This window comes from Cryptotermes secundus, unplaced genomic scaffold (assembly GCF_002891405.2).
Source record: "Cryptotermes secundus unplaced genomic scaffold, Csec_1.0 scaffold571, whole genome shotgun sequence".
NCBI lineage: Eukaryota > Metazoa > Arthropoda > Insecta > Blattodea > Kalotermitidae > Cryptotermes > Cryptotermes secundus.
The window spans coordinates 180095-200121 of NW_019731224.1; the positions used below are offsets into that span (position 1 = coordinate 180095).

A 20027-nucleotide genomic window follows, 5' to 3' on the forward strand; every position below is an offset into this window, starting at 1 on the left:
CATTTTCCAGCTGGTCTGTAGGAACACGAAGACACTTGCTGCAAGAAGACATGGTGAAACTGAATGAATGTGAAATATTTTCTGACCTTTTCCTTCTCAGAGGGTTCTGACAGTAATATAGACCCCCACAAAGTTTACAAGGGTTCTTTACAAACATGCACAAAAACTATCATATTGTAGCGTGTTTTGTGTGTCACGCTACAAATAAGTTCACGCCGTGGTTCCAATATAGCGACTTTATTTCCTTCGCTCACTTACACACATTACAATCATTTGCACTTGCAGTGTTACAATCACTGCTCACAACATTCCGGCGATGCTGGACCCAGACGGATATTCCGAAGCTTCTTCTTCAAGGCCTGTTCCGAGAGTGACGGCTTCTCATCGAAGCTGGCCTATTTATACCCTCGCCGCTGCTAGGCAAATGAACCTTCTGTTATAACCATGGAGACGTTGCTTTGTTTGTTGTTACCGTGGAGATTCGATGTTCTTGATACAACAGCTCACTGTTGGAATTACAGTATCGCTATTGTTACTTCTTATGCAACGGTCTGTTCTAGCGTTTCCATAGAAGTGACTTCTGGATTCCAGACACGTTACAATATATATGTCTTTGGTTGATGAGTGCCAAGAGAGCAAAGAAGGGACGAGATTGTCAAAGCGTTAAAACACGCCAACGCCAGGGAACGGCTGGCATCGTCCAGGCGTTAAAACACGCCCGCGCCAGTCAAAGAGTTAACTACTACAATTATTCACTTGCTGTTTTCTTTGTAAGCTAGAAATATTCTGTGTGTGTCATTAGACTAGATGATTGAAAAGTGTTAACTATTGACGTGTAACCCAGAACAACTTGAGGTGTATGAACGTGTAACAAACTGGCAATCCAGTTTTGTACAGGCTGGCCATGTAGGGCTTGCCATTTTCTTAAAATGTTATGTTCTGTGGGACCGCCTCTGTGGTCTAGTGGTCAGAGTTCCTGGCAAGGTCCCAGGTTCGATTCCTGGAGCTACCAGAGTTTCTGAGTAATAGTGGATCTGGAATGGGTTCCACTTAGCCTTGTGAAGATAATTGAGGAGCTGTTTCAAGGAAATAGCAGCTCGCATCTAGGACACTCAGATTAACGGCCATGGGGATCCGTTGCGCTGACCACGTGACACCCTCTATATGCTAAAGTTGGCACTAACTTCACTGACAAGTGGCGATCAATCTGTCAGCATAGTTCACTTGCGGACTACAGGTCAAGGGGTTATGTTCTGTGGTGTTAATATTGAGAACCATTGTCGCTCACATGGAAGTTGAAGAAAAATGTTTTATAAAAACTAAAATCTTGTGGAATTGCAGAAACACAATATCTCAATAAATAAGATAAGAGTTTAGGTTTTCATGGTGGTGAAGATTTAGCTTATGGTGATCTGGGTTATGACACCATGCAGTCCAGTTAAAGGTGACCAGCATTTCAGAAGAACGTGCTGTCTCCTCTTCGATGTTTGAAGTAAGCTAAATTGTTCAAGAGGTGGGTTGTGTAGGAGAAGTAGGGTAACCAGGAGGCATGGTCACTTAGACCCAAGGATGGGGAAGGGAAGATGCGGCCATGGGTAGACCAATGGAAACTGTAGTTTCTGAAAAGGGCAACAGATCAATCACAGGATACCTTGATGGGGCAACAGTGAAAGGACCTGAAGAGACCAGTTTTTTCCACACAGATGCAGAGGTGTCCTTTCTCCTCTCCCCATCCCCCATATGCACATTGTTTTTGGTGAAAGTGGAATTTATTTGCCCTTGGAATTCACCCTGGATGCTATTGTGCTGGTATTCACATTTCTTGTTGACAGATTTGTGTATGTCAAAGCCCTCTTTGATGAAGCAGTTGTGGTGAACTGTACCTGAGATTGTGATTAATATTGTTTGTATGCGAGAGTATTCTATCTTGGTCCTGGCTAAATAATACTGTTTTCAAGAACAGTGACCTTTGTCTGGCCTGTGTGAGATGGCTACCAACATTGTAATTTTGGCTACCAACATCCTATGTTCATTAAAAATACCCATTGTCATAGCCTTCATCACCAACTTCACAAATTTACAACTGCATTATGACAATGTGCTGAGTGTTTTATCTTTGCTGTTTACCATCTTTTACATCTGTGATGGTGGTTCAAGTATAGGAGCAGCGGATGACAGTTCTGTATTTTTGCGTACCATTGTATCTTTTTCTTTTTTTTAATTTTAACACAATTTTTAGCTAGTGGGCGTGATAGTGGAAATAAATAGGATGGGAAAGTGTTAAGAAAGGGTTTCATTTCATTTGATATATTTGTTCTTATGCTTTCAGAGTTTATTTTTGTTCATGTATTCTCCAAGTGGAGATTTGTGTATGAATAAAGTTACAATTTCAGGAGTCTGGATTTGATGCTGAGAAATGATGCGGAGCGAGTTCAGGCCCTGCGGCTGGTCCGTCGGATGCTTGTTCTTGCTCCCATGGATTTCCCTATCTCGTTGGCACGCTCACTAGTGTCTTTAGCAAATGGTGCAGCTGAAGAAAAGGATAGGATGCTGCGGTCTTGCCTCGCAACACTTGCCGAAATCTGTGAGTCATTCTGTTGTTAAGTTATACACAGTGTGTCCAGGTTCTGTTAGGCCTATGTTCATTAAAAATACAAGACACGAATTATTTTCAAAATTTCACTCTTTTTATTCAAAATAGTCTCCTTCTGAATCAATACATAGCTGGAATGGATTGAAAAGTTTCCGAAAACCGTCACTGTACTCCTTTTGTGGAATCACATTTAAAATTGCAGTACATTCCCTTTGGATGTCCTGGATGGTGTCATGACGGTCTCCTTTCATCGCCAACTTAACTTTTGGGAACAACCAGAAATCTGCTGGAGCCAAATCTGGCGAATACGGAGGATGATCAAGGACTGTGATCCCTTTTCTGGCCAAGAAATTGCGCACGATCTTCGATTTGTGGGGTGGGGCATTGTCGTGGAGGAGCGACCAGGAACCTTGCTCTTGATATTCACATCAAATTCTAAGAATTCTCGCCCACAAACGATTGAAGACTCTGATATAATCAGAATTCACTGTTGACCTTCTGGCAGAAATTCCCTGTGAATGATTCCTTTGGAATCAAAGAAAACGGTTAGCAGTGTCTTTACACGACTCTTTTGCATGCTCACTTTTTTTGGGTTCGGCTTCTTTGGGCTCAACTAGGCTGCACTCTGCCGCTTTGTGAGAGGCTCATATTGAAAACACCGTGTCTTGTCACCAGTAACAATCAGTTTTGTAAATTTTGTATAACTTTGGCCTGACCGTAACATGTCTTTACAGTGTTCCACTCTGGCATGTTTTTCATCACCTGGCAGTGCGTGTGATACAAACCATGCACAGACCTTCCGTTTTCCCAAATCCTCAGTCAAAATTTGATGCACAGTACTTTTTCGTATTCCCAAAAGCCCCCAGATGAGTCTTACAGAAACACATCTATCTGATGCAAGCATTTCAGTCACTTTTTTTCACATTTTCTTCAGTGCGACTTGTTCTCGGCTTTGATGCACGTGGAGCATCTTCAGTGTCCTCCATGCCGTCATGAAATACAGCATACCATCGAAAAATGTTCGAGTGACTCAAACAGTCACTACCGTACACACTTTTCATCATTTCATACGCTTCTCCGGCTGTTTTGCTTAACTTCAAACAAAATTTGATGTTGGCTCTCTGTTCAACTGCCAATTTCCGACAAGCATCAGAACAGTACTGTTACATTCAAGGTCAGAACAGATGATACAGCGATGCTTGCACTTTGAAATTATAGACAACCACAGCTGAAACTTCAAGAATCTTAATGCCCCAATTTGCCAACAGATGACATTGCAGGGCAAAATTTAAAAAATGAGTCCTAATGAATCCTGGACACACCGTGTATGTTCCATTAATCAGTTTGGAGACACTTTCAGTATCCAGATTGTATAGTATTGAATGGTAGAATGATTGATGAGGAATCAGGTGGAAGAGATTTGAAATGAATTGGTCATGTCTTAATCAGGGTACCATCCTTCCGTGTGGGCTAAGCAACACCTCAGATGACCTCTGTCAGGATAGCTGTTGTCCTGGCTGAAATATGAACAAGGCACCTTTCAAATACAAGCCTAGAGCCTTGAGTATGAGTATGAGGGGTGAGCCATAAAACAGGGTCCTCGCACTATGACCTTCAATGATCTGTTGTGCTTCCCCTTTGGATTAACCCTTTATTAATCCTACACTTCGAATGAAATGTAGGACTTTGTTTACGGGGCATCATAAATGTCACTTGGTTCCCTGAAGAATCGACCCAGGAGGCAATATCTTAAATAAGCTATAGCCTCACAATCACATAAGATGCGTGTGGCTGATTCATCTTCTTGTAGGCACCTTTCACAGGTTGGGTCCTATGTCAGTCCCAGTTTGAAAAGGTGCCCTTTTAGGTGGCAGTGTCCAGTAAGTAATCTACCACCCATCTGAGTTGATCTTTGTTTAATTTCAACAGGTCCCTTGTTCTTTTGGCAGAGGGTCCTGATATAAATCCTTTTGCCTGTTTGAATACAGTTATGGAATCCAAGTGTTTTTTTCTTTTGTAATTTATATCTGTCCAGTCACTGATCGCTTTCATGGCAACTCCAATTGAGATGTCTCAAGCTGGTTCAGGTCCAATGATTGGCTGTTCAGATCCTGTTCTTGGCAGCTGATCTGCAATTTCATTCCTAGCACTACCCTCATGACCTGGCACCCATATCAGTTGAACTCTGTTATGTCTGGCCAGTTGTGTGAGGGATTGGTGGCTGTCCCAAACCAATTTTGAAGTGATTTTGTGTGTAGTAAGTGCTTTAATTGCAGCTTGACTATCTGATAGAATATGGATGTTCCTATTTTTATAGTTTCTATCTAAATTCTCAACTGTGTACACCTTAATGGCATACAATTATGCCTGGAATACAGTTGTGTACTGACCAAGGTCAAAACTACATGTCCACCCTCTTCCATCACAATACACTCTAGCTCCAGTGCCTTCATTTGTCTTGGAACCATCCATAAACTAGTTAGTCCCCCCTTTCTATCAGGTTGAAACCCCTCTTTCCATTCACTTCTGTCAGGAATTCTGATCATGAAGGGTGTATCATAAACATGTTTCAGTAGCATTTTATCAGATCCCATCAGTAGGATGGGTTCTTTTTTGTGTCCTGAGTCATGTATGCATGTCCAAAACCTTCGGATTTAGGTCTCCATTGAACATTGCAACATAATCTGTAATTTCCTAACTTGGCCTCTGCTTCAATCTGCAGATGCAGTGGAGGGAGTCCTAGTAGGATTTCAATTGCAGCTGTTGGAGCTGTTCTCATTGCTCCCGTAATTCCCAAGCTGTCCTTTGCAGTTTGCTAAGTTCTGCCTGACTTGTCTTGAGTATGACTCTAAGCCACCATATAGTGGCGGCATAGGTGATTATGGGTCTTACCACTGCAGTGTATATCCAGTATACCACCCTTGGTGTCAGTCCTCAAGTCTTCCTAAATGTGCCTCTGCATGTCCAGAAGGCTTTATAGGTGTTGTCAGTAGCCTTATCCAGCTGTTGTTTCCATGTCAGCCTCTTGTCTAATGTTAATCTAAGGTACTTGACTTCACTGGATAGCCGGGTCACTTTACTGAAGAGGATTGGTTCTTTGAGCCCCTTTATATCCATCTTCGTAGTAAAGGGTACAATCACCATCTTGTTTGGATTGATAGACAAGTGTGTCCTTTCACACCACTGTTGAACTGTATACAGGGCAGCCTAGAGCATTAATGCTATGCTATCCCTATCGGTCTTCATATTTGAAAGGCAGTGGTTTTCCTGTACATATTCCAAAACCACACTAGGAAGACATATGGGAGAGTGCAGATGTAGCTCTGTGAATCCCTAATCTTGGCACTAGGTTGAGATGAGTGGTCAGCTTCATGCACTGGCTTCTTAAGACTTGGGAGAAGAACCCTGACCCATTGTACAGGAGACTGAGTGGACCCCAGAGTTAGCTTGAATATTGTGGGGTGCCGAGAATTGAACACCAGTTCCTTAATCATCTAGCTTTAGTCACATGAAAGTTAAATTTATTACTTTGGGAAGGTACTGGGATAGCGAATTCAGTCAAAAGTATTTACATCTTTATCTTTAATTTGTTGCTGTTTCTTTAATCTTATGTTTAATCAGATAGCAAATTTTATTGCTAGGCCCTCAGGAGTGACTTTTTATTAATATACATATTAAAATTCAGTCCAAAACACATCTGATTCATTGCCATCTTTTCAGTATTCCAAATTATTAAGAACTTTACAAACCTTTCCAGGTAAAATTTCTTCATTGTTTCATAATTTATTCTCTGCAACAATTCTGTGATATTGATAGTCAGTTTTATATTGTTTTGTAACCAGACAGTTTGTATGGTCCCAAATTAGGTTTATCAAATGATGAATGTCCTAAGGCTAAAGAAATGTAAGGGTACTTACATGCTGACTGAAACAGAGTTATTGAAATTTGTATGAGTGTGTATTGTTTTTAGCCCAGTTTCATATGAATGTATGTATGGATGAGCATGCAGGATTCAACTTGCACTGTGAAACATTGCAAGACTGATGCTTGTCTTTGTTACTGCATAAAAATCATCATGGTTTACACCAAAATACTGAGCAAGTTGGCTCAAGTGATAACACTCCTGTCTTATATTCAGGACATGCCCAATTTTTACCTCAGCTGGGACACCTGCTCTCCTGATTGAGGGTTTTTATGGTTTTGTTAGTCTCCACAGGCAAATGCCAACGTAGTACCTCAGTATTATATTTAAGCATCCTGTTACACTCACGCAATATATATGAGACAAACTCCGTCTTAAGTGCAACAATGTAATTGTAGAAGAAAGAACTACAATTAAATTGTTGCACTTAAGACAGAGTTTGTCTCATATATATTGTAGTACCTCAGATTAGACCATTACCACTTTCTTCAACATCCACTCTGATCCCTCATTCATCAATTATCATATTATTCTGTGCTGCTTAGTCTGAGCTACTGGCTCCATCATTAAATAAACCATAAATTAATAAAATATACAACAAAGAGTGTACAATATCAGACCATAAGTTTTTAAGGGAAAAGACCAATAGGAAATAGTGCAACATCGGTTTCATTCTGCCCTTTAGTGCAGTTTTGAATAACTTTGTGTGTACCACGTAGAATTTTATGAGCCCCAGGGAACAATACAGTTACTCTGAAAGATCTTTTATTGAGTTAACTTTGTTTCAATTCTGTGCAGGTGTTCTGAACTCTGAAGCATTTATCTTATGTGGTGGAGTAACTGCTGTGATGCGCAACCTGTTGGATTGTCAAATGCCACGTATTGCTGAGTCCTTGTGTGGAATACTGTTGTTCCTGCTGAACAATCCAGCCACAAGAAGCAAAGCTGGGATTTCCCTCCAGTCACTTGCTGCCCCATACTGTGACTTCCATCTGAACATTGATCGAAATAGGTAAGCATGCAGGCGGATACCCCAGTCACACTCAAGTCTTTTCATCAGGTGTTGAGTGTTCTTTGGAACTCCTGTGTAGAATGCCATAAAGCCATTTGTGTGTCTCCTGTCTCAGTTACAGAGAGACGTATGATTTACTGGTAAGAATGGTGTTTGTTGATTATTAATTTGTTTGTAATGCTCTATCAGAACAAACAAACTCTGTTGCCTGTAGTCTGCAAGTGAACTATACCGACTGAGCGACCGCTGCTTGTCACCAAATTTAGTGCCAACTTTTGCAGATAGAGGGTGTTGCGTGGTAAGCACAACGGATCCCCATGGTTGTTAATCTCGGTTTTCTAGACTGGAGCTGCTATTTCCTTGAAATAGCTCCTTAATTATCCTCATGAGCCTGAGTGGACCCCGTTCAAGGCCCACTTCTCAGAAAATGTGGTAGCACCGGGAATCGAACCCAGAACCTCTGGATCTGTAGCCAGGACCTCTGACCACAAGACCACAGAGGCAGTCTGTAATGCTGCATCAGCTGGTGAAATTATGAATTGGAAGACTTGGAGTATGGTCTGTGGCACTACTCTGCCTTAACCTACCATGACTCAGTAAAAACATGGAAAGCCTCAGTCTTCATAGGCAACTGGGATAGAATTTGAACTCGCTGCTTCCTAATACAAGTTAGACATTATCTTTCTGTATCAGCTTGCTCAGCGACTCTTGCAGTCAGACAAATGGAATGGAAAACTGATATTATTGTATACATTCACTACTAATAATTTTTTTAAACTGTTGTAACTTTGGTTCTAAACAGTGGTGTGTAACACTCAGGGTAATTGGCGTTTTGGACTTTGTCCCTTGTCTAGTATTCTGAGGAACATGAAAGAGCGCGGCATTTCGGAAACTGGATGGACAAAGTAAAGAATCCCAATAATCCTGAGTATTGTAACTTCACTTTTTGTTTTTTTATGTATAGTCAGGATAGCGTATTCGGTATAGTGACTAGCTATGGGATGCACGACCAAGGGGTCAGAGTTCAAGTCCCCGTAGGGTGAAAAAATTTTCTCTTCTCTACATTGTCCAAAGTGGCTCTGGGGTCCCCCAACCTCCTATCCAATGGGTACCGGGTGCTCTTTCCCCAGGGTAAAGTGGCCAGGCTGTGAAGCTGATGACACCTCCAGCTAGTGCCAAGGTCAAGAAAACGGGGATCTATACATCCACTCCCCCATACACCTTCATGGTGTAGTGCTTAATTAGTTAAGCACAGGGACAACTTTACATTTTACCTTTATGATTCTTTCAGCACAATGTTTCTAAAATCATTTTGAATATGAAAGCATACCTCAGTAGATAAAATAAGTTGAGATTATAATAACTAAAAAAACTTAAAGACTCTCTTCATTTTCCATCTAGCTCCATATATAAATGTATTGCAGTCAATTTCAGAATTTTCAAAATTAAACTGAAACGTTTTTGTTTAACAAATAGAAGCTATGTTGCCATGATATGTGTACAATCTGTTTAATTGAAACAAATTTTCATAATGTTTTATGAAATACAAATTTAAACTTCATTGATTTTACACAGGAGTTTTGTGTCAGATTTTTCCCTACTCCTCTGTTTATAATAGAACATAGCTGCATAGAGATTGGACAAGAGCATAAAATATCCATACATTAATTGCAGTTATATCTTAGCTTGTTCTAACTTGAAAGAATAAAAGAGTGTGGAAATAGTAATGTTAAATCACATACCTATTAATGTAGCAGACACAGCTACAGTGATGTGAATTGCCAGTAAGCTGTGGAAGGTCTACAGACTGTAGCCATGAAACTAAAATTGTTGTGTCATGATGATGCTGTAGATAAATGGAGCAAGACATGGACATTAGTGTTGAGCTCTTCATTGTGATGGAAATAAAGATTGTGTTTTTTTTTGGGAGGGGGGTTATGACTCTTTTGATTTGTATATGGTTATCAACTTTCTGGAGGAACCTGCTGCCTCCATCCTCAGGGTAAAAGTGACCACAGTCTTAAAGACAGAGATGTTTCAGTACTGTCTGAATTGTGGACAGAGTCAATAACAGTCCTCAGTGTTTGCTTGTTTATGATTTAAATTAAGGCATTTTTTGCTGAATGTTTCTTTTAGGTTTATGTGAGATCTTTTGTTCCTCTAGGGATGAACGAGAAATCCAGTTCCATTGCAGCAGGCTGGCTCTGTTGTCTGTTCTGCGTTCATGGCCTGGCTTGCTTCACTTCTGTCATCCCGCAAATAGCTCTGGGCTGAGATCCCTAGTTAATGTATTGTATTTGAAGCAGTTAGAAGTTAGGGTAAGTAGCCAGAGGATGACATGTTAGTTGACTGCAGTTCTTGTATCCTAGTAGTAGAAGTAAAAGTAAAAGGATTTCATAGGTGGACAGGTTTAGAAGTGTATGGCCTGCATGAAAATCTCAAAGCTGAGAAAACATATTGTATATCCGGAGTCAGAGCCAGAGCTACTTTACGACTGGCGGTTTATTACCAGTCAGTTTGATTTGGCACCTAGCTCCTTTAGGCTCACAACCAGAGCTTTTTTTGGGAGGAGGGGGGGGACTTAACCCTTACAGCCATAGTCATTATGTAGCATCCTCTCTGACAAGAGGATGAGGTGTATATTCACATCTTACTTGTTCCATTATACGTTGTGACATGACTACTGAAAGCTGGAACAGTGGCACTAATAAGTGGTGTCATTGCATTGCGTTGTTGTGCATGTAGGCATGTGGAGCTGGATACCAGTAAAACCACATGTTATATTGCAAAATTTGAAAATTCCTTTTTGAAAATGTAATATATTTTTATTATGTGAAGACAAAGTGTCACACCGTTATTAATGTGGTAATGCTGGAGAAACATGGTTGTCACATCAGATATTGATTCTCTTTTCTTGTGTTCATCACGGTGCTTTTTAACACAGATCCCAATACTGTGCCCCTAATGTGTACTAATTTCTAATTTGGCATTGGTTTTACTTCTGTGATTCTTACAGTGTTACTGTTTGTTCTCTAAGGTTAAGTACTCTTTGACAGTTTTTTGTACCTTTCCTGCCTATTCGTTTAATCCACTTGTTTGTCTTTTATTCTAACCTTTGTCTGTGAAGGAAGGGCTGTTGTGTTTCTCAAATGAATGAAACTATAAGACCTTTTTGAAAGAATTCTTACCACACACTGTTTACCTGTTGCAGTTGTGTGTACTGTGTTGAGATTAGATATTGAAAACTGAAGAGAATATCACTTTTATTAGTGTACTGGAGTGGCCACTACTGCCAGTTTTTTCTGGGGTAGAGGTAACGAAATATGGATATAGAGGAAAGTGCTTATAGAAATTGTTCCTAGGTTTATCAACTGTGCGTTGGTAATCAAGCTTCAGAAGAAAGTTAACACAATGATCGTGTTTTATAACTCAAGTAGGATGTTGAAGGAATGGGGAATGGTCTGTATCATATCAATGAGTATTAACGTTATGGTCTTCTGGGACATGCCATCTTTATTGGTTGTGGCCGATTTTAAGGTACTATTACTACAGTTTACTGAAGAAACTGAGAAAGATAAAAATCATTCATCATAATAGCTTATTCTCAGTTGATACTGGATCTGTAGTCTCTCCTGTGTACTGTACTGGAGTGCATGCCCCACTACCCTGTGACATAGTGAAAAATTGTAAGATTTGCTTTCTTTAAAATGAGGGAATTAGTGGAAAGGTTGCACTTGTTATAACCTTCATCTTCGGCTACTCTTCTAATAGGCTTTTGTTCTGCTTCTAAAACTGCTCTTGCCATAGTTTGTTCCTTAAGTTTGTACCTACTTTCAGTTTTGTGTACAGAATTGCTATACAGAAAATCATTCTGTGGAACTAGAACAGGCAGAAAGAAATTATGTTTGTGCTGAAGAATAAAATCAGGACAAATAATAAAATGATTTTGCCTTACATGTTTACTCATATTTGAATAGATATAGTAGTTGTAGTAGAAGCATTTGAACTCACATGGTGTTTCCTTTTCTTGAATAGGTATGGTGTAAGTTTGAATACAGGTAGTTGTATTCCACAACTACCTATTTTTATGTTATTTGTGCATAACTAATTCCTTCAGAATGCAGTAAAATAACTCAGCTGGTCAAGCAGGTCCCTGCTCTTATTGGAATTATGTTCACAAGGGCCTGTGTATGGTTAGGTATGACTGTCATTTAAGATTGCTATGGTAGGTTCCTAACTTTTTCAATTATCTTGTGTTGACTGCAGTAACTTACGGAGCGTGTGATGAGTGAGGCATACAGCATGTATGAGGGAAATGAGAAATGCAGAACAGAATTAATTGAAGAACCTGAAAGAAAGAAGCCACTTAGAATACCTAGGAATAGATGGGAGGATAATACTCTGACATGACTAACATGTGACAATATTAAAATGGAAATGTGATTTTAGGGTGTATACCAGAATTGCCTGGTTGAGGATATGAACAAGTAAGGGGCTATTATGAATGTGGTTAATTTACATAAAACTAGGGCAGTTTTTTGACTATCAGGGTAACTGTTGAGTTTTCAAGAAATACTCTGTCTCATGTAGTCCACATAATTTGAGATGAGAAGATCATTACATATTGTGAAATGGGAAGGAAAGATTCACCAGGGTGGGATTGAGGAAAGTTATGAAAATCTAAGAATGGCCTCTGCCCTGGTTGAGACCATGGTCAAACACAAACTTTTGTGCTAACTGCTAGGTCACTTAACAAGTGCTGATGTGCTCTGGTTGCAGAAAGGCGTTCTGGATTTGCTGTACGAACTGCTGGGTCTGCCACAGCCAGAGTGGACAGATGAGTTTAGTGTGGCACTTGATGCTGTTGATCCATCACACCCTCGTGACACTTGGAAACTGCAGGAAGGGTTTGTAAGTGCAGAAGGGAGGGACATTTTGCCACATCTAGCAAGGTTCAGGTAATTAGATAACTGCATATTCCAAAAATAAAAGTCCTTTATGTAACTATAGCTTTCAGAGTTATCCTCATATGTTGAGGTTATTCATTGTTTTGGCTTGCATTGCAGACATACACTGAAGGATGAATGAGGTGGAAGCAGAAAGCAACTGATTTGTACTTGTAGGTCTTGTGGTTATGAAGTGGGGTTGGAAGAAGAGAAGTGAAGCCAGATTTCCTACAGTTTGTATCCATGTTCTCAGTTGAAGTTACAGGATTGTTTTACTGTTTCAGTGGCTTCCCTTATGATATGGGGGCCTTAAGCATTAGCTGTTTGCCAGGACATGAGATTTGTTGAAACTGATGCTCTATTTGGTTTTTGTGGAAGGTTTGGCTGCTTCTAGCTGTTGAAGCTCTAGCCAGGTGTCTTTTTTTATTCCACTGTTCTAGTGGAAATGTGATGAACAGTAGAATTAATCTCGCCTGGAATGTGACACTGTGTAGTAGGTAGTTCATTAGCAGTATTGTGGAGGAACCTTCTGTGTCCAACCTTCAAAATGGAGGCAACTTTTTCTTTCAACATGTGGGTAATGATACACCAGATTACACAGTGCCACATCCCAGAAGACAATACAATCTTCATAGTCACCGTTGTGGGAACCTCAGTTCTTGTGTGTCATGCCTGGTTTCACTGAAGGCATAGGGGATCTTGTAAGGGCTGGGTTGTCATGTTGGGAGTTGTCTTCTTTTGGTATGAGATGCATGCCCATTTTGTCTAGTAATCAATGAATCACATGGATTCCTTTTTTTCTGGGTAGTCCCTCTGTACAAGAAGGAGAAAAGGAATGCATATAGGATATTGGTGGGAAAGCTGGAAGGAAAGAGACCACTAGGAAGACCAAGATGTAGGTGGGTGGACAATATTAAAATAGATCTTAGAGAGATAGGATGGGACGGTATGGATTGTATTGATCTGGCTCAGGATAGGGACCAGTGGAGGACTCTTGTGAACATGTCCTTCGGGTTCCATAAAATGCTTGGAAGTTCTTGAGTAGCTGCACAATTGGCGGCTTCTTAAGATGGGCTCAGCTCCGTGAGTGAGTGAGTCCCTCCGTACAATTTATTGTTTCCTGGATGTATGTGTTGTGGCCTCATCTAGCCACTTTTCCCATGTGTTCTCCATGTGGTTCCAGGTACTCTGGTATTGCCCTTGCAGAAATAACCATTTTCTCAGAGAACAGAATTGACTGTTGTAGACCTTGTTGCCCTGGTCACTGATTGTTCTCGTGTTACGTAGCAGCGCTCTGTCTACAAATTTCAAGTGGCAGTCTTTGGTATGAGGCTGCCTGTAAATACCTGTGTGGATGCATTGCCTTTAGATGGAATGTCCCAGGGAGCTTTTTTGAAACACCATGCACCATGCTCCATACCTCCACCCATACTCAAATTGTGTGACCTATGTGTTAGTCACCTTCCTTCTCCTGCCTCAGTCACCCTGGAAGTGGCAACTGCAAATAACACTAAAACATTGGAACTGCTTCAACATAGGATGAAGCCAGGTGATAAAAGTCATATATTAGGCAAAGACTGTAAAATTTTACAGAGCAAGAAGAACCTATTTTGCGCTCCAGAGCAGTGAAATACCTTTTCATAATGTAATTCATGAATTATATACTCATATGTCTGTCTGTTAAGCCCTCTTTCAGCTAGACATCATTAACATTAAGTGACTATTTTTTGTGAAACTTGGTATGAGCATCATGCCATTTGAGACTTTATGAACTTCCTGTTTTGCAAATACCAGCACTGCATTCATGCAGAATGAGGTGGAAACAATTTTAGCAGAGTGTTACTTTTGTGTTGAAGATACAGAAATTTTCACATGTGTTAATAAACAGCATCAGATTAATGCCAAAATTTGTAGGGTGACTTCCCCTTAATTCCAGTAACTAAGATAAGTGTTAGTAATGAACTTGAAACTTGCTTTGAGGGATAATTAACAACATACTAGAATTTTTGGGGCCCAGTGATTTGTTACGGTAGTAATAAGGTTTACTTGCTCACTTGTGGAGCTGAGCCCTTATTGAGAAGCCCCCAATTGTGCAGCTCTTAAGAACTTTCCAACATCTTATGGAACCCGAAGATTCATTTCCTTGTTCACAAGAGCCCTCCACTGGTACCTATCCTGAGCCAGATCAAGCCAATCCATACCATCCCATTCTATCTCTCTATGATCCATTTTAATATTGTCCAACCACCTACGTCTTAGTCATCCTAGTGGTCTCTCTCCTCCTGGCTTTCCACCAATATCTTATATGCATTCCTCTTCTCCTCCATTCATGCTGCATTCCCTGCCCATCTCATCCTCCTTGGCTTGAACATTCTAATTATAGTTTGAGAAGAGTACAAGTTTTGAAGCTCCTTATACAGTTTTCTCCAACCTCCTGTCGCCTCATTTCTCTTTGGTCCAAATATTCTCATCAACACCCTGTTCCCAAACACCCTCAGTCTGTATTCCTCCCCTAATATCAGAGAACAAGTTTCACACCCATACAGATCCACAGGCAAAATTTAATTTTGTATATTCTAATTTTTATGTTTATGGACAGCAAACGAGAAGACAGAAGGTTCTGCACTGAATGGTAGCAAGCATTACCCATGTTCAGTCTCCTCTTAATTTCTGCCTGAATCAGGTTTTGATTTGTTATCATCGTCCCCAAATATCCAAACTGTACCACATTTTCAAAATATCTGTTTCCTATCTTTATGTCATGATTTTGCCCTGTATTTTGCTGACAAGACAGCAACATATACTTAGTTTTCTCTGTGTTTACATCTGGACCAACCTCCGTACTAGTGTCAGAGTTTGTGTGTTTCTCTTTATGGTATCTATATTATCACCCAGTAAATTCACATTATCACATAGACCAACAGCTGATTTGTCCCATTTAATTTCAGTCCCACCTGGTTTTCCTGGACCTTCCTAATGGGATATTCTAAAGCAAAGTTGAAGAGGAGTGGCAATAAAGCATCTCCTTGTTGTAGACAATTCTGAATAGGAAAATTATCAGACAAATTTTTATGTATAGAGACTTTATTATACATTTTGTTTAAACACGTTTTAATTGGCCTAACTAGTTTCATGGGTACCCCAAATTCAGAATATTGTACAATACTTCCCTCCTAACTGAATCATAGGCTTACTTGAAGTCTATGAATAGCTGAAGTACTGTATCTGACAAATGCAAAAGATCTGATCCATAGTTGATCTGTCATGTTGAAACCCACGCTGATGATCCCTAATAATTTTATCTAATAAGGCTTACTGTCAGACTGTATAATGATCTTTTGAATCCAGTCATCCTGAAGGTCAATTTAATCATGATTTTATGTTATGCATGACTTCAGCGACTTACCACAGAAATTTATAACTTATATTTTCCTTTCTGCTAAGTGCATTTATAGTACAGAATTTTGATTCCTATGGTTGTACATCCTTTGACATCAGCAAGTGACCTGAAATCAAGGTGGTCCTTATGCTTATTCTGAGACACAAAATAAAATAATGCAATGATGTTATCCAATTAGTAACTGGGTCTGTTTTAAGGTGGTGTAACACAGGTTTGTCAGTCATGGTAACCGAGCGGTTTAAGGCGTGCACTGTCTTTGCTTGCTTAGAAGCTGGATCATGGGTTCGAATCCCATTCAGGGTATGGATAGTTAGTGTGTGTGTGTGTGTATGGGTGCTTTTCTGTGTTTGTGTACAGTTAGAGGCCTTGCAATGAGCTGATCACCCACCCAAGGAATCCTACCAAATGTCTAAGATTTAGTAAACAGAAGTGAAACGGAGAGTTTCATGGAGGTGGGCAGAGACTCAGATTGTGGCTGTAGCACCAGAGGGGGAAAAAACACAGGTTTAATTTGCAACACCACATATTGTCTCATTTTTCAGAAAAAACAATTTTTCTTACTGAAATGACCACCAGGGTTTACTGTTTAGCTAATATTCTTGTGTAATGGTTAAATCTCATTGTAACATCCTAAATGATCAGGTGTGTGGGGATGCAGATCACTTTAATCCGATGCTTTGGCATCTTTAAAGGTTTTAAGACTTATAACATATGTTTGTTTTCTTTGCAGGCCAAACATTGTGGAAATACATCTTGCATTGCTTCTTTATACGTTTCTTCATGCTGGATTACTGGAGGCAATTGTTGAAGTTATAGTCTCTTCTGATACTTTTATATCTGTCAGAGCCACTATTCTATTAGGTAATTATCCTTGATTCTACATTAAAAATGTTTGTAATTATACTGACTGCATACTGAACCATCCACTCTGTCATTCTCTCTCTCTCTCACTCAGATGTATATGTGCATGCATGCATGTGTACTTGCCATCTCACACATATACACAGATGAAAAGATAGGCTCTTGGGAATTGCTGTATATAGATATATAAAATTATGTGTTGTAGATGTAGGTTGTATGGAATTCAGTACAGGAGAGATGAGATGTTTAAGAACAGTTAGAAAGTGAGCAGGATTGTGTAGCAGTAGCACTCTTGACTTATATTTGGGGAGTTTGAATCTTGGCTGGGACATAGGCTGTCATGACTGAGGTTTTTATGGTTTCTCTCAGTCCCTCCAAACAAATGCTGGGATAGTACCTTAGTTGTGCCATGATTGCTTCCTCCCATATCCATTCAGTTCATCATTCATCTGTCATTCTGTAATTTGATTCTGCATAGTCTAGCTATTGACAGCATTATAACATAAGCCACATGAAAATAAAGAACAGTTAATGGGCTGCACTGGACTGGACCATAATAAGAATGAAAGTACAGTCAACTCTCGATTATCCGGGGCGGATTAACCGGTTTGCGGCTTAACCGGGGCTGCTGATGCTTTTTTGAGGCTTATATGTTATTTAATATTCATTTACTTTTGTTTCACATGGTGAGTTGTAACACCATTTTTGCACTAGTGTGAACCGAGCTCTGCATTCTTTGGTCCCGTTATGCTAACATAATGTTCTAGGATAGGGGTGAAAGAATGCAAGGAGTTGTGGAAAGTTTCAAGGACAGATACATCGCCCCAGTTAGTTTCTTTGTATCGATCTTCAAGTGCGTTAGCAAAATGTCAGGGTGTAAAAGGAAGCGTGTTGTGTTAAGTATTCAACAGAAAAAGGAAAATGCCGCAAAAAAGTAAACAACAATATTAAATTTTTTTAAATGTTAAGTGTGAATATTCGTAAAAAATGTTGGATGTTGTTGAAGACTGTGATTGAAATAACTAATTCATATTTCAGTGTAATGTAAAAAAAAGTATTAAATAGGCCATGAGATGACATAAAAATGAGGTTGAATAAATTTAAATACAGGTAGGCCTATAGTATTATGAAGGTACAGTATTACAGTACTACTTTTAATAAAATTTGTCCTAACCGGGTTTTCGATTAATCGTGATTTCCATCCCCACCATTATCCTGGATAATCGAGAGTTGACTGTAGTAGGAAAGAACTGAAAATACAATCAGTACAAAATAAAGTAGATACATACAAGCAAAATTTCATAAATAATTTGAATATAGATGAAGTAATGGAAACAAATTGTGTGGTATAATTAAGAAGGATTTCAAGGATAGGTCATGTCAGTTTCTTGATAGGAGTAGCATGTTTAACTACAAAGATTAGTCATTACCATTAGATATTGGAGACTGTGTTGTTAGCTCTCTGAATGAATTAGGAAAGCAGTTTATGGTATCTTGTTTTAGATGTAGTTTACAGTAATACAGACTTCCAACTTAGTAGTATGTAGTATGTGTAAGGTGTGGACCATAAAATCCAACCCTTGCACTGTGACCTTCAGTGATCTGTTGTGCTTCCCCTTTGGATTAACCCTCTTTTAATCCTACACTTCAAGTGAAATGTATGACTTTATTTATGGGGGCGTCATAAAAGCCACTTAGTTCCATAAGACTTCCAGCTTGAGATGTCATCATGTTCTAAGTCTCAAGAATGGGACTGTCTGGAACTTCACAAGTGAGTGATGACTTTAGAATTGTTGTGATCAGTATCCCATCCAGTTCTGTAGCTGGATCAGACAACTCCGTGGAGCAGAGTTAGTTGGTCAGATTTTCAAATCTCTTGCAGTTTATGGAACCGGAATGATCATTACCATGTCCAGGTGGCCATCACAGGTCCCTATCCTGAGCCAGATAAATCCAGTGCACACCTTCCTGTCCTGTATCTTTAAGATGCATTTTAACATGCACCTATGCCTAGGATTTCAAGGTGGTCTCTCTCCTTCATGTTTTCCTGCCAAGACTGTATACTGAGTCATCTGTGACTCTTATTATGGGTAATGCAGCAACTGGGTTCGTTATTTCTTTATGTAGTATATATGTGTTAAGATTACTTTAACAGGGATGTGGTTTCATTCCAAACCCCTGATTTACATAAGATGTATAAGTCCTTATATGAAGTAAGTGACTTAATGACTTTGAATGTGGAATACCACACATGTTTCATCACTTTAACTCAGTTGTGCTCATTGCCATGAACCCTGTCCCCCTCAAGGGATTGTAGCATGAGTTAGCTCCCTGTGCATGTTAACTACTGCATAATTCTGGGACGTACGTGCTAGAATTGAGTATGCCTTAGACATAAAGAGAAAAAAAATGCTTCGATGAAAGATATGAAGGTGCATCTGTTCACATATGTTATTTTCTTTGTTTCTCCAGGTGAATTGTTGCATCTGATACACAATTTATTACCACCAGAATGCTGCAACCTAACTCCAGCTTTACCAAACTTGCTGTCACATGCCTCAAATGCTTCAGTTCCATCTGTTCAGCATCAGGCTTTGTCCGCAGTTGCTATATTATCACATCTGCATACTATGCTGAAACGAAGGCCAGCACCAGCATCTCTCTTCTTGGACCGAACTCTGCAGGCTGGAGGATGGGGCCGTGAAGAAAGCAAGGCTGGAAAACGCTCCAAAGTATATACGGTAGTTACTTTGAACTCTGTGTGACATTGACTGATCAGTTATACTGCTGATATATATGTGTGAGGTAATATGAGTAAGAGCATAGCGCAGATGTGGGCACTTTGAATCCTGATTAACAAGCAGTTGTACTGAAATCTGAAAAAATGAAGGTACAGTAAACACAGGTAGTTGTCATTATTATGAAAGGCTGAGATAGGAAGGAACTCTATGCCTTTGAAGTCCTAGAAGAACATTGATGATGAAGTTAAGGTCACAACAAAGTTTGAAAACTTGTGCTATCATTTAACTGAAAATATTTTAGTATCTTGTTACTTTCCAAACAGCTGACGTTTAAAGTATATTGAAGTATGATTTTACCTCTGTGAAATTTTATCTCTCTCACTGAGGAAACAGAATCACGGGGGTTTAAGAACAAATGCTGATTCTTCATCCAAATGGACATAAAGAGAGTTTTGTATTTTGTGGTTTTTGCGTACTACTGTTAAAATGAGAAGCAGTCAAGAAAGATAATATGGGTAAGATGTGTATCATGCGTGGGAGGAAACAGGAAAT

At 39.6% G+C, this 20027-nt stretch overlaps 1 protein-coding gene across 3 annotated transcripts in view; it reads left to right on the forward strand.

Moving 5' to 3' along the window:
• The window catches only part of LOC111866543 (rapamycin-insensitive companion of mTOR), an 82383-nt gene that overhangs the window by 4173 nt on the left and 58183 nt on the right, over positions 1-20027 (forward strand). For 2 of the 3 annotated variants that reach the window (XM_023855587.2, XM_023855589.2), the window contains exons 5-10: positions 2394-2584; positions 7314-7527; positions 9692-9845; positions 12307-12485; positions 16604-16734; positions 19207-19475. In XM_023855587.2, coding sequence (XP_023711355.1) covers positions 2394-2584; positions 7314-7527; positions 9692-9845; positions 12307-12485; positions 16604-16734; positions 19207-19475 — 1138 coding nt within the window. The remainder of the gene's footprint in view (positions 1-2393; positions 2585-7313; positions 7528-9691; positions 9846-12306; positions 12486-16603; positions 16735-19206; positions 19476-20027) is intronic. The other variant, XM_023855588.2, reaches the window with a different exon arrangement.